This window comes from Daphnia pulex, chromosome 1 (assembly GCF_021134715.1).
Source record: "Daphnia pulex isolate KAP4 chromosome 1, ASM2113471v1".
Lineage (NCBI taxonomy): Eukaryota > Metazoa > Arthropoda > Branchiopoda > Diplostraca > Daphniidae > Daphnia > Daphnia pulex.
Genome location: NC_060017.1, coordinates 5,369,876 through 5,382,912, shown reverse-complemented (window position 1 = coordinate 5,382,912; position 13,037 = coordinate 5,369,876). Strand labels below are relative to the sequence as shown.

The following is a 13,037-nucleotide window of genomic DNA, read 5'->3' as shown; positions in this document are numbered from 1 at the left end:
GTTGGTTTCACACTTAATCTGCTTTACCACATTTTGCTACTTAACAAACTTTTTGAAATGTTTAATAGTTCACTTTAAGTACTGCATCGCAACCAATCGAAACGTGAAAGACAGCTAACCGTGCACTAACCATGGCAGCCATTGTTGTTATTAAACTGCAGTGGCACCTGGTGGGGGATTTCAGGACTTTCCCTTGAGCGATATGAATGGGGTGTAAGCGTGCTTAACGAATAATATTTTAAGTGTATTAAAAAAAATTTGTGTTAGAATCTCGAATAAAGAAAAAGCCTTACCAGATACGAGATCGACATGACAAGTCTAGTATAGAATGTACCACCTATGAAAAAAATCACGCCACTTCAGCACTTCAGCATACCTTCCAACCTTTATTGATGCTCCAGTTCCGGTGGCGGTAGACCGTCTTTTTATAGACTTTTTATGCAGAAAGAAGAACCAAGAGACAGGGGAAAATATTTTAACTAAGTAAAAGCGATGGATATAAATTTTGTGCTTCGAATGCGCTTGTATAGAAATACATAACTCAAGTAAATTTAACTATGTGTGAAAGTTATTATTATCTCACAAATTTGTATTCACATCTTCTCCTCTTCGTCCTCGCCCGTTTTCTTATTTTATCCTCTTTCTTTTTCTTCATCTCTAACAAATTGAGTTATAGGTATTAAAATGAACGGATGTGGATCTGGAGCTAGAATAATTGGGTAACAAAAGAGAGGGATCCAGTCACAGAATAGAATGAATTGTGTGAACGACCGAGACAGAAAAAAACAGAAAAAAGGCTGGTTTGAAAAAAAGGAGAGTAATGATCATCAATTAAGTGACAACACAAACGCTGGGGCCAGGTTACTGGTAACACGCTCATTTTGACAGCAAAAGAAAAAGAGAAATCAAGAGAACAAAAAACTTTTAACAAGTAAAAAAGAAAAGGAAACAAACAAGTCAAGTTCTGATGATTTCAAACTGGAAAGAAGGTCAAAGATTAAACTGTTTATGCAAAAGTTCCAATGAATCCAAACAGAGACTGTAACAGAAGAGGATTCAGAGACTAGGGCGGGTATACTTTTTGTTTTGTTTTTCTCAAATTTCATATGATACAATTTAAAAGCCAATTGTTGGATTTCGTATACAAAATTACAAATGATCGATATAATATAAGTTCCGGTTGTTGATGTCACCGAGTCCGTGAAAAATAAAGAAAAGGGAAACGAGAAAGGGGGGAGGAGGGTGGACATGAAATTTAAAACAAATCAAAAAGGATTATATCAGAAGAAGACAAAAACCTCAAACTAAAACCGAAGAGAAGACCAAAGGGAAGGGTCTCAGCGTGATTACAAAATAATTTTCATACAATGAAATTGTGGGCTTTTATGCTGGGCTTTATTCATGTCATATTAAACAAAGTGTGAAAAGGAATCGACCGTTACTGCGGCCGTAGCTCATCTACTCTTTGCTGACACATAACGTGTGTGGGTTTTTTTTTCTCAAAAAATACTTTAAACGCGTAGTTTCATTCGATCACTCGATGACCGAAATTGACTTCATTAATAAAGAAGGAAGAGCAAATGGACTAGACAGACAGAAATTATGTACGTGAAGATTGAAAAAAAGGCACTAACCCTTGGACTTGTGTGGCGCGACTTCAAAATTCACCAATACTTTGAAAATTTCTTTTTACAAAAGAAATGATTTTTTTTTTCTAAAAATGTGGCGTTCAAAAAATTCATAACAAACGCCATCTGATGGTCGGGAAATGCAACTGCATTTGGCGACGAGAGGATTATTTTTGTTTTCCTTCAAAATATTAAAATAATAACAAAATTCAGGCAAACAACATGACTATAAAGAATGAAGTAAACAAAATGTCACAATTTGTGTTGTCGTTTCATTAGCATCAAGTACACTGTATGTGGGGAAAGTGCCACCTTTTAAAATCTTTTCTCGTCCTCTCGGCTCTTTCTTGCAATAAAAATCCAATAATCCTATCAATCCTTTTCGTCGTCAAGTCTCCCAATTTAAAAAGACCAGTGACTAATCGTTGCCCTGTTGGGTAAACATGAATTAATTTTATTTCGTTCTAGAGCGCGAAAAGTTCTCTTGGTATGTGGAGAAGCTTTTAGATTAGAAACTCCCACAGTTTCAATTTTTACAGCTTTATGGACATGTCAGTGATCAAAGGGCTAAAAACAGAGAGGAAAAAGGAGTGGGGAATTGAAAACAGCATCATATCTAATCAAGGCAATCAAGTTCACTCAAACGTTTTCAAAGAATCACTTGTAGGTTTTCTCTCGTCCTCATTCGCATAAAACCAATTTTTCTTTGCCATGTCAAACTTGGATTGGTTTGAGCAGCAGCTATTCCAATTGATAAAAAAACATGTCACCTATTTTTTATTTTTATTCTTTTTTTTCATTGTTGCTATGTAAGTAGCTTGAAGAAGAGGTATGCTAGTGAAAGATTGATGATCAAGATGAAAATCGTCAACTGTTGACGAGCCAACCAAGCCTGTAAATAAAAATAACCGGATTTAACAGCCGACTCGCTTTGTTGGGTTTTTTGGTTTAGCTCTAATTTCTTGTTGACATATTTGAACGATGTGCACACAATATTCTATGGGTGAGTGTGTACAGGTCTCCAAAGCGGATGCGAATCCTTTCCGCCCAGGAGGGTGGGAGGTTCTATTATTTGACTGGGAAAACTCGAGTGGACAAAAATGGCAGGGTGAGTTACACATTGAGATATTGATCTAACCTTGACTTGCGGGCTACAGAAATAGAGCAAAGGATTTGCTCTGTAGCGTTCTGCTTCTTCAACTTGGCGTCGGACTTCCTCTCGTCTCTGCGAGCTGAGAACGGAGGCCTCTTCGCGGCTCAGGATCGCGGCCGGAGCGTCGGCAGCACCCGGCAGACTTTTCTTCCTTTTCGGCACCGGAGCCGGAGCCACCTGTGCAAAAAAACAAATAGCATTCCATTGGGTTTTATTACAGTCATTGTCGTGTACAATACATTGTGGCGAGAGTATATCTCTCTCTCGTGTGTGTTTCGACTTGCGTGAAAAAAGTGAGCAACATGCAACAACAACAACCGTTGTATAAATATACCATCGCTTTCGGCGGGTCGGGCAGGACACTGCACGAAGCCCGCCGTGCCAAATATTCCATGTAATCCACAGAGGGCTCTTCATCGTATTCGCCTTCCTCGCCCCACGACCAATTCATGATTAGGTCTAAGCACTATAGCTGTTTCGTTGCGGTTGATTTCAATAGTTTTTGAAAGATCCCCTTTTTTACTTTTCCCCTTGTCGAGTTCTTTTACTTGGAATGAATCAGCTGATTTGAGATAAGGGGGGCGGCAGATACACGTGTACAGATCGCGCACTCGCACGGACGCACAAACACACACACACACACGGCATGCACACACACACACGCAAGAGGTCGCCAACTGGGCTACGCCTCTCTCTCTCTCTCTCCTCTTTGACTCGGCTCTGTACCTCCAAAGATATTGGAGCGGAGCGAGCAGGCGAGTGTCGCGATTCGGACTAGAACCTCCTATCGGACAGTTAGTTTCGATTCTTATGCACATCGTTTTCTTTCCTTTCTCTGTCTCCTACTTTCATTCTGTCCTCCCTTTTTGACTGTATCCCTCCCTCCTCGGTGTGTAGTAGCGTCTCATCTCTACCAAATGGAGCTGCACCGGCTGGAGAGCTATTTCCATCGGGAGAGATTGGCATGAAGCCGCATGCGGGATCCCCAAACCTATGTGGGACGCTAGGAGACGAAGGCGCTCTACTACAACACCCTGGTTTGCCCATTACCGAGTCTTTGCTATCATTCTCCAGGGCCGGAGTCCTGAGGAGAATGGGGGGGACAGATGGAAAGGGTAGATTCTAAAAATAATCCGCCCGCAACAGTCAAGTGAGAGTGAACGAAAGAGAGCATAAGAATGTCTTATATGTCGAGTGGCCGAGATTCGCGATCGGTACCCTGCCGGACTGGGCGGCAAAACAAAACATGTGCCGCATTCTTGGCTTGACTTCTCCTCGGCAATCTGTTGGCTGGAGATTCGACGACACTATACTCAATATTACTACAGCATTAAAGTTATTACGTGAGCATCGCGCGTCGGGCGGGTTGGCGGCCGCATTTAACCGCGTTTCGTTTCACTGGAACGCGCAAGTGCTGTACATTCTCTCATGCTGTGAATGTTTGACGTCAATGACGTGATTACCATTTCTTTTTTGCGGGCGGGCGAGATGTAGAGCGACTCGGTCCGTTTTATCGTCCCCCCACCATCGTGGGGAATTTCCTGGCCGAGTCTCTGACGGAGCAGCATCTCTTCGATGATGTTGCCCGGCTGTCCGTTGCCTCCAAAGCCTGGTATACTTCCGTTACCTGGACTTGTTGACGTTTCCTGAATTTCAAAAAAATAAATAAATAAATAGACAAAACCAATGAGTAAAGGGGGTAGGTGCAATAGTGGCCTGGAAAGAATGAATGAAGTGATAATAAATAATTCAGACTCTGATCGGTGTGGCCAATCGACGCTGGAGGCTTCCGCTGCTTGGCTGATTGTTGTTGCTTCCGTCGATGCTATCCTGATGAAACCGACTGCTGAGAGCCGAAGGCGTGGGGCTACTACTGAGGAGTGGAGGCCGCTGTCGGGAGCTGGACCGGAAGACCATCTGACTGGGCGTCGGAGCCGGACTAGGACCGCGGCTGCCCATCAGGGATGATTCCTGGCGCGTCAAGGCGATCGAACTCTGCCTGGACGACCGACTGAAACGGTCCATGGACGGATCGCGGCTGCGGTCACGGCTGGGCGGCCGTTTGTAGTGATCAAAGTGGTCGTTCATGGCTTGCTGGAAGTTGTACGACGGATTGTTGGACTCCTGGACGTATCCGCCGCCGACGAAACTGCTGCCGGACAGGGCTGGTCCTCGTCGCAGAGAAGAGCGCCCGCGCTCAAGCTGCCCGTGCCCCACTAAACCTGGTTCTCCTCTCATCTCGTCGCCGCTGCTCGAGTACATGCCACCGTCGTAGTTGCTGGCCTGATTGTAATTGGAACTGCTGTACTGTGGCTGTTGTTGCTGCTGCTGCTGTTGTTGTTGTTGCGGATGCTGTTGTTGCGATTGGACAGACAAATTGGGTCTGAGGCCATACTGATCCTGGGTGGTACTATTCTTCCGGGCCAGGAGACTGTTGATGTTGTTATTGTTAATATTGTTGTTGTAACTACTCGGGCCGCCGAATCCGCTTGGGATTACACCAGCTGGGGAGCGACTGCTGTTGGACGTGGCGTAGCTGTCCATGGCTCCGATAGACGGAGCCGTCCATTTTGCCAGCTGATCTGGGTCCAATTTGGGTTGGTAATTACTAGGACTGCGGACGCCGCCGATAGCCACGCTGGGTCGACGAGTCAATTCGGACATTCCGGCGCCACTTTCTCCGCCCATGGGTGGCATCAAACTCGAACCCCCGTAATCTTCGATTCGGGAGCTGGCGGCCGACTGCTGGGCACCGTGAGCCGGCCCAGTGGCGGCTCCACCGTCGCCCAGGTATCCGTAACCATCGCCGTGTTGGACGTTGTTGGGCGTCAAGTAATTCTGGCCAGCTTTCGGCTGTAACGAAGAAGATCCAGTCGGACCGGCAGCAGCGGAAGTGGAGATCTGATGTGGAGCCAGGCGCGATAAGGCCGCCAACGGTGGCCGCATCGTCTCCGCACCTATCGGGAAAAGAAAAAAAAAATGTTTTTTAAATCGATCAAATAATAATTTTGAAAAAGTTCGAAGTCGAACGGAATCAATATGGAACTGAATGAAAAAGTTTTACTCTTCGAACCGAATTTTTTAATCTTCATTGAACCCTTCTACTCTATGTATGCTCTACCGGTACTGGATGCAATCCGTTCGCAAGTAGAGCATCTAGCATCCAGCAAAGTCATCACAGCTGTTTGCAGTTGCTGAGTGATCAATATTGGACTGGCCATGATCGATAACGTGAGCCGAACAAGATTGCGCCGCTCTCTCATCAACGTGGAAAATAGAAAGTCCGCCCGTCTTTCGCTTTCAAACGTGGGCGGAATGAAATATTACGCACGCAAAAGCTGCTTTCTCAATCGATATTATTCTTGTTCTCTTCAGTTGTTCCGTCTACTAACGTCTGCTTAGTCAGAACATTCCCGGAAACATGGGAGGAGGCGGGCGCGGGATCAAGACATGGGCCATGTCAAAAGATTCACCTGTCAAGAGTGCAGCCTTTTCGCTTCTTTCCTCCCCCCAGAGACATCGTTAAGTTGAGGATTTGACACACAAATGCACTTTTATAGCCTACATATGTGATCGATTTTCTAAGATCCTGATGTTATATATAAAAAAAAGGAGCCGGCAAACCGTCGGCAAAGGCACTAACAAAAAGAAAATGTGAATGACGAGCTGAGATTTGTCTTTTCTTTACTTGGTTGGAAGTCGGGCGCCAGTTGTTTGGCAATGATGACAGCGAAATCGGCGTCTTCACGGGCGTGGACGGCGGCCACGTCGGCCAGCTCGGCTTTGCCACGCGCCGTTGACGTCCGCGAGATGGCGATATCGGCTTTCTGGAGAGCGATCTTGGAGGCCCGCTGGGCCGCACTGACGGCCGCTTCGATCCTCTCGCGGAACTTGGCCGACCGGATTAAGAACAGGTGTTTCTTCTTCTGCGACGTGATGAGCACGTTGTTCTTGTACTTGCCCTCCTCCTTCGTTCCGTCCTGCAATCCAACAACAATTAATTCGGCTGTCAGTCATGTAATGGGCCGCCATCATTCAGCATGTACACACACAACCATGCATTTTCAATCAAAATCAATCGTCGTATTTCTTTAGAAATTAAATCTCAATTTTCCAGTGCCTTGAATACGTCTCTCTCTCTCTTCTGTGCGGTTGACAATTTCCATTACGGGTTTCTTCTTTCCTGCTCCTCCCCCCCCCCCTTTGCTACGCCACGTTACTCGACCAAGTATCGCTGTCAATCCCCTCCCTTTCCGCGTAATCAATCCCGATGACTAGGGCGTGGCAACAGAACCTATACGAGCTACATACCTTTAGGATGACCCGGGGAAAAAAAAAGAAAGAATGAGCTGGATTTGGAGTATATAGCAGAGGCCTATCGAAAAGAACGAAAAAGGAGAATGGACAATAGATTGTTGTCACGCAACAACACAAACTCCTGTCACTGTCTTTTCTCCTTGGTTTCTGTGACATTGCCTTCTCACGTTGAATGTCGACACGGACCATTTGTCTGCACCAGCAGGAGAGTCTCGGGGTCTCTTTCTCGTCTTTCCCATTGGTTAGACGTCGGCTCAACTTCAAGGATAGCCATACAATCAATCAAGATTTACCCATCTTATATTCCACGTGGCTTTCCACTTCCCGGCCGGCACTACTTACCAGGATTTCCTCCCCCCAAAAAACAATCTCGATCGCACTTTTCAAAATAAATCTTTAGTGTATCCGTGAAAGGAAAACAATGTCAGGATATCCGGTTGCAAACAACTTGGTCATTAAGCGGCAGTGAACTTGTTCATCGAAAATGATACTCGTACACAGACGAACGAAACTTTGAAAGGGAGTATTTACTTTCTACAATCCCGACACGATTTAATATTCTTCTTCTGGCGTCACCGAGACTGGAGAAAGATTGCAAGAGACGTGTTGAATGTTATTTCGGTGACATGATCTCATCATCCCACACGGCGTATTTCCACATTTTTACTTCCTACGCGAATTCTTTCATTTTTTTCACTTCCGGCTGGAGCTGGATAAAATTGTTGCGGGGGTTTGGTATAGAGATGCACCTTTTTTATTATTTTGGTTTAGCGATCCTGAATTTAGATTTCAAAGAAATGTCTCGTACTATTTCCCTTTCGGCGAGCGGAGTTGCACATTTTCTGAACTGATAAAGTTATGGCATTGATAACGAAAGAAAGGAGACTATGGCGAGCACAGTAGTCGTCAAACATCTTTAGAAAAAGAGTCACCAGTTGATTTTTAGACACAAGTTGCCATTGACAACTATTTGTGCCAACTAAGCGCTAATACGCTATTCTACTTGAATGGGGGGAGCGGAAGAAGAGAAAGTAAAAAGGGACAAATGAAATAATAAAAGGAGATAAAAGAGCGCCGACGGAATAAAAGGGTCCTCCTACCCGGCTGTGAAAAATCAATAACTGTGAAAAATAGTGTAGCAAAGAGAAAGGGAACTTTCCGATGCCGTGCGAGAACTACTTTAATGCGATCCGAGATCCTTAATTCAGTAGGCAAACTGCTGCTGCTGGATGGGAGTAGAGAAAAGTGACTCGACTATGCTATCTGCTCTTCCCAGTAGCTACACACGTATAAAGATTGAAAGCGACTGACTGCCAAAAAAAGCCATAAAGTTGCCCGTGTCGAATGGAGAATTAGAGCTCCGCTGCTGAGCTGATGCACTGCAGCTCGGGGAATACTTTTTGGCCGGGTGACCTTATACAAAAAAGGAGTCGAGAAAAACTCAAGAAGAAGAAAGAAAACTCAATGTCTAAATATTTAGAGAATGATGTAGTAGCTGCTAGCCTGTGCATTCTGCATAAAGAATATTATGCTGTTTGCCGAAAACTGGCGAGGGAGGGGGGCTGCTGCTGCTGCTGCCTTATTCAACGACGATTCGGTTAGCGCACTGTTTTGTTTCTAGAGTCGACAGAATATAAATTATATCAAAAGCGGGGCTGCACATACCTTGAGTGTAGTGACGCCGTAGCCGTATTTCTTGTTGTTGAACCACTCGCCCTCGTACTTGAGTCCGTCGGATCGTTCGCTGATGCCAAATCCGGCCCTTTTGTCATTCTTCCACTCGCCCATGTACGTCTCCGTCACGCTGGCATCCAGCGGCTCGTCCTGTGGGATGCCGAGCCATCGTCGTGGTCCACCACACACGCCAACAACAACAAAAAACGGGCCGGGGTTCAGGAGCCGCACCAATCAGCGAAGAACATGAAAGCGAATCAACAGAATGTTGCGAGATAAGGAATTGTCAACGAGGAGGAGATCCGAGCCCGTCTATCTCTGCCCGTCTTTCCACCGCGCTCTCTTCATATCTGTCCATCATCATGTCATGTTTCATTTCACAAAACTAAGTCGACAAAATAAGAAAAAAAAAAGACCAACGATTCAACCGCACAAGAGATTGAAAAAAAAATGCGACATTTCATCATCTGCAATTCAAAAGTTGAAGTAAATAAACTTTTCTCCCGTTTGGAAGTTGAACAAAATCAGCGATCCACACATCGTTGGATTCGTTAGTTCGACCATTTGGGTAAAAGAAGTTTTGAGAGCGCCAGATTTGAATTGCTGATGAGCTGCGCTGGCGCGGGGAGGAATAAATCCTCGAATAAATCGGTGGTCAGTCTTGTGTTATTATTGGCGATTCATATTGAAATGTTGAATCATTTTGAATGAACGGATTATTGAGGGAAAGCGAAAAGTCGTCGTAAAAGAAAGTCTCGTCGTACGGTACCTCGGCGATGAAAGAGGCGTTAGAGTCGGTATGATGAGAGCCGGCCGTCATGCCCGACTGCGACGACTCGGTGGACATCCAAGAAGCCGAGCTGCCCGTCGAGCGGATCGACGCCGAAGTTCCTCTCTTCTCCAGCTCGCCCGTACTGTGCTGCTTCTTCAAGCGGAGACCCTGAGTCACAAGGGCGAAAAAGCATTGCATCCGCGACGTGAGTCATTGTGGACACATTCCTGGAACAACACATTGGCGGGAACCATTTATATATATATTGGCATTACTCACCTGGAACAAAGTCTTTTTGATGGTGGAGGATCGTTCGGAGAAGGAGCGCCGCCTGGCTGGCGGTTCGTCACTTCGCGACTTTAAGACGAAACCCCCTCGTCCGTCATCGAGCCGCTTGTCGCGGTCGGCCGCCGGATCGGCACCGGCTCCGCCGCCAGCAGCGGATGACGAAGCGGCGGCGCCGTGATGGTGTCCGTGGTGGTGATGATGGCCGGACACAACGTCGGCGCTCCGCAGCGACGTCATGGACGAGCGGACGCTCTTCGGCCGGAATCGGGAGGCCATGCCGAACGGCGCACTCGTCCGCACTCCGTAGCCGTGACGTAGTCCACGTAGCCATTGACCCTGATAAGTGCCTGTTAAAATAAGAAACCAAATGAATGAAACATCAGGGAGGAAAAGAAAATAAAGTTGGTAATGCCATCGACCTGGAAGCGGAGCAAACATTTTGACATTTTTAAACAAAAGACGATCGATAATGCTGCTGTAGTATATACTATACATAGCTACTACCCACGGTAAGTGCTCTATAGATTTACATGGATGGCACTGGTGTGTCTGTGTGTATGTCTATACGATCTTCTTGCTTCTAAGACACATAACTCTCGCCCAGTGCTTCTTTCCCTTTCAGGTCTTGGCTGTTCGCCCACTTGGCCTCCGTTCATTCATTTCCGGTGGGGAATTTGTTTTTTTTTTCTTCTTCTCTCTTCCCCACTCGAATCTTTCCGCCTTTTTTTTATTTTTTACAAGCTTCTCTATTGATTTAATTCTTCTTCTTTTTTTTCTTTTACTCAATCCAATTTCTTTCCTTTTTTATTTTTCACCTCTCGTTCTACAGGGTCAAACTTTTGTCATTATGATTCGATATGGTCGTCTACTTTCTAGCCATTCATCGACTGCGAAGCTTTTTCCTTAATAGGTTTTGATGGGAATCAAACAGGAGAACCGGTCGTGTTCCGCTAGTTCTTTTTCCCCTTCGACTCTAGTGCGTATACACTGTTTGTCTGTTCACCTCGCTCATTCATCACCAATCAATAAAGAACTGGGGAACCCGGAGCGGAGAGCGAGATATGACGTTGCACTTTGTCAGGTTCGTGCTACGTATTAAGAAGCAGTCAGAATTAGATAAAAGATCGGGAATATTATTTCGCCCCCCCCCCTTTTTTTATTTGCCAACGATCGATGACTGACCTCCCACACATGAAAAATGAAAGAATGGCGATAAGAGATAGAGAGAAAGCCAACAAGACCGAATAATCGACACCCGTCGAAAGACAGCACTCTCTGGTCATTTAATGTTCTTGGCGAGATCGGCATTCCGTCTATCTTGCCATTTGTTTCTTTGTCGTCCGTCATCTTCTTTTAGCTTCCACTTCTGATTACATGAGCGCTTTCCTTCCCAACGCTTCATTTTTTTTCCACCCCCCGTTGCGCTGTCGGAAGCGACTCCGACGTGACGTGAAATTGATGATGGAAAGCGACACCTGGGGCTTTTCTGCGTGTCATCTGGTCGAAAAAACAAACAAAAAAAGACAAGACTTTGCGCCGCATCAATTCGCTTGATTGAATTGTCGCGCTACATGCATCCTATTTGATTGTGACATGTAATAATAACTTTGTTAATGCAATAATAACCTAAAAGTTGTTATTTGCTTCCCCTTTTTCGGGCTTTTGCGGCTAACCAACCATTCCTGGCATACAGGGAATTGCCGACGAAAACAAAAAGCTACGGTACACGAAGGCGGAATCAATCAAGTTTGCGTCGGTCGGAATCAAGCTGCCACAATGTATACACCGTAGAGAGAGAGGGGAGGGCCTATACGCTTTTATTTTGTAGAGAAAGACTAAGGGGGACAAGGGAAGGCCTGTTCAATTGAAATAGAAACAAGAGAAGAATATCGACAAGGACGCGAGAACCAACAACAAAGGACAATCAGCCATCCCTTTCTACTTTGCTCAAACCTGCCAATTAGAATCATTTGGCTGGGAGTGAGTTGTTGTTTATTCGCGCAATTCACAGAAATGGCTAAAAGTTGAAATGGAAAAATAAGCGGACTGCAAAAAGCGGGAGTGCGCGCTTAAACAGTTACTTATTAATGGATCCAGCCTTTCGGCTTCCCTGTAAATGAGACTCACAAATTGGCGCTAAGAATTCCTTATTCATTCAACATCCGCGAAATCTTCTTGAACTTTAATTTCATTTACTTGCAAATCGATTCGCCCAGGAATGTTTTTGGAGCGCAGGGAGATCAAGGAAGAGGAAAAGCATCTGGCGATAGAGAGATGGTCGGTTATTAAACTAATTGGTCCTTTGTGCCATTTTTGGCTGAAAAAAATAAAACAGGAACGACAATTTCGGAAGTCTGCAAACTCGTCCATTCCGGCAGACCTCTCTATCTCAAGTGTCTACACGGTATTATCGATTTAGTGACGTCAAAAGTTGTTGAGGCTGTCGCTCGTTTCGAGGCCAGGGCGACGGCGAAGGCCAAGATACGAAAACCAGAAAGAGAGACGTATCTAGAGAGAGACGGAGAGATAGGAAGACAACATCAACAGCAGGAGCATCGTTCTCTTTTCTTTAATGGGAGCCAAAGTAGCAACAGAATAAAAGGGTCCAGCTGAGGACATGCCTTGTCTTGATACTTCAAAAGTTCCCCTTTAGCTCTGCTGTGCACTAACACACACACACACCATACAATCTTCGCAGAATAGTTGTGTGTGTGTGTGGATGGATGCTGCTGCACTGCAAGTAAAATAAAAAGTCAAAGGAGGAAAGGGCGCGGCTCTGAATTGGAACATTATCACCATATCCTCCACCCGCTTGTTTCCAACTGCTGTTTCGTTCATTTCTTTTTTTCCTTCCTTGTTTATCCACTTTGGCTTTGATTCTTTCCTCCCTTTTTTCCCTGGTTCCTTCTCCCAGTCAGTCCATCATTCCCCCCTTTGGACAAAAGGGACTCGGAAAGACGATTGGGAGGAAACCGGAGCCAAGAAGTCAAACGGATCGGTTGACTGCTTGATCGTCCATTGAGAAAAGAAGAGTGTGTGTTGCCTCCGATCGCATCAACAACAACAGCAAAAACCAAAAGATAAAAGCCAAAAAAAAAAAGGAAGAGGAAGAAAAAATTTATTTGGCTTTTAGCCTTTTTTTCCTTCTGTTGTTGTTTCCTTCTTTCTTTTGGGCCTTTTAGTTTTTTTTTATTCCTAGAAAAAA

At 45.2% G+C, this 13,037-nt stretch overlaps 1 protein-coding gene across 3 annotated transcripts in view; it reads right to left on the bottom strand.

Moving 5' to 3' along the window:
- Nucleotides 1-571: 571 nt before the first annotated feature.
- LOC124189366 (junctophilin-2-like) overlaps nucleotides 572-13,037 on the bottom strand; it is a 24,068-nt gene continuing 11,602 nt past the window's right edge. For all 3 annotated transcript variants that reach the window (XM_046582038.1, XM_046582036.1, XM_046582035.1), the window contains 8 exons: nucleotides 9,824-10,179; nucleotides 9,542-9,712; nucleotides 8,764-8,922; nucleotides 6,470-6,761; nucleotides 4,537-5,738; nucleotides 4,245-4,427; nucleotides 2,767-2,958; nucleotides 572-2,520 (listed from right to left, as the gene is read on the bottom strand). In XM_046582038.1, coding sequence (XP_046437994.1) covers nucleotides 2,434-2,520; nucleotides 2,767-2,958; nucleotides 4,245-4,427; nucleotides 4,537-5,738; nucleotides 6,470-6,761; nucleotides 8,764-8,922; nucleotides 9,542-9,712; nucleotides 9,824-10,179 — 2,642 coding nt within the window. In that variant the 3' untranslated portion in view covers nucleotides 572-2,433. The remainder of the gene's footprint in view (nucleotides 2,521-2,766; nucleotides 2,959-4,244; nucleotides 4,428-4,536; nucleotides 5,739-6,469; nucleotides 6,762-8,763; nucleotides 8,923-9,541; nucleotides 9,713-9,823; nucleotides 10,180-13,037) is intronic.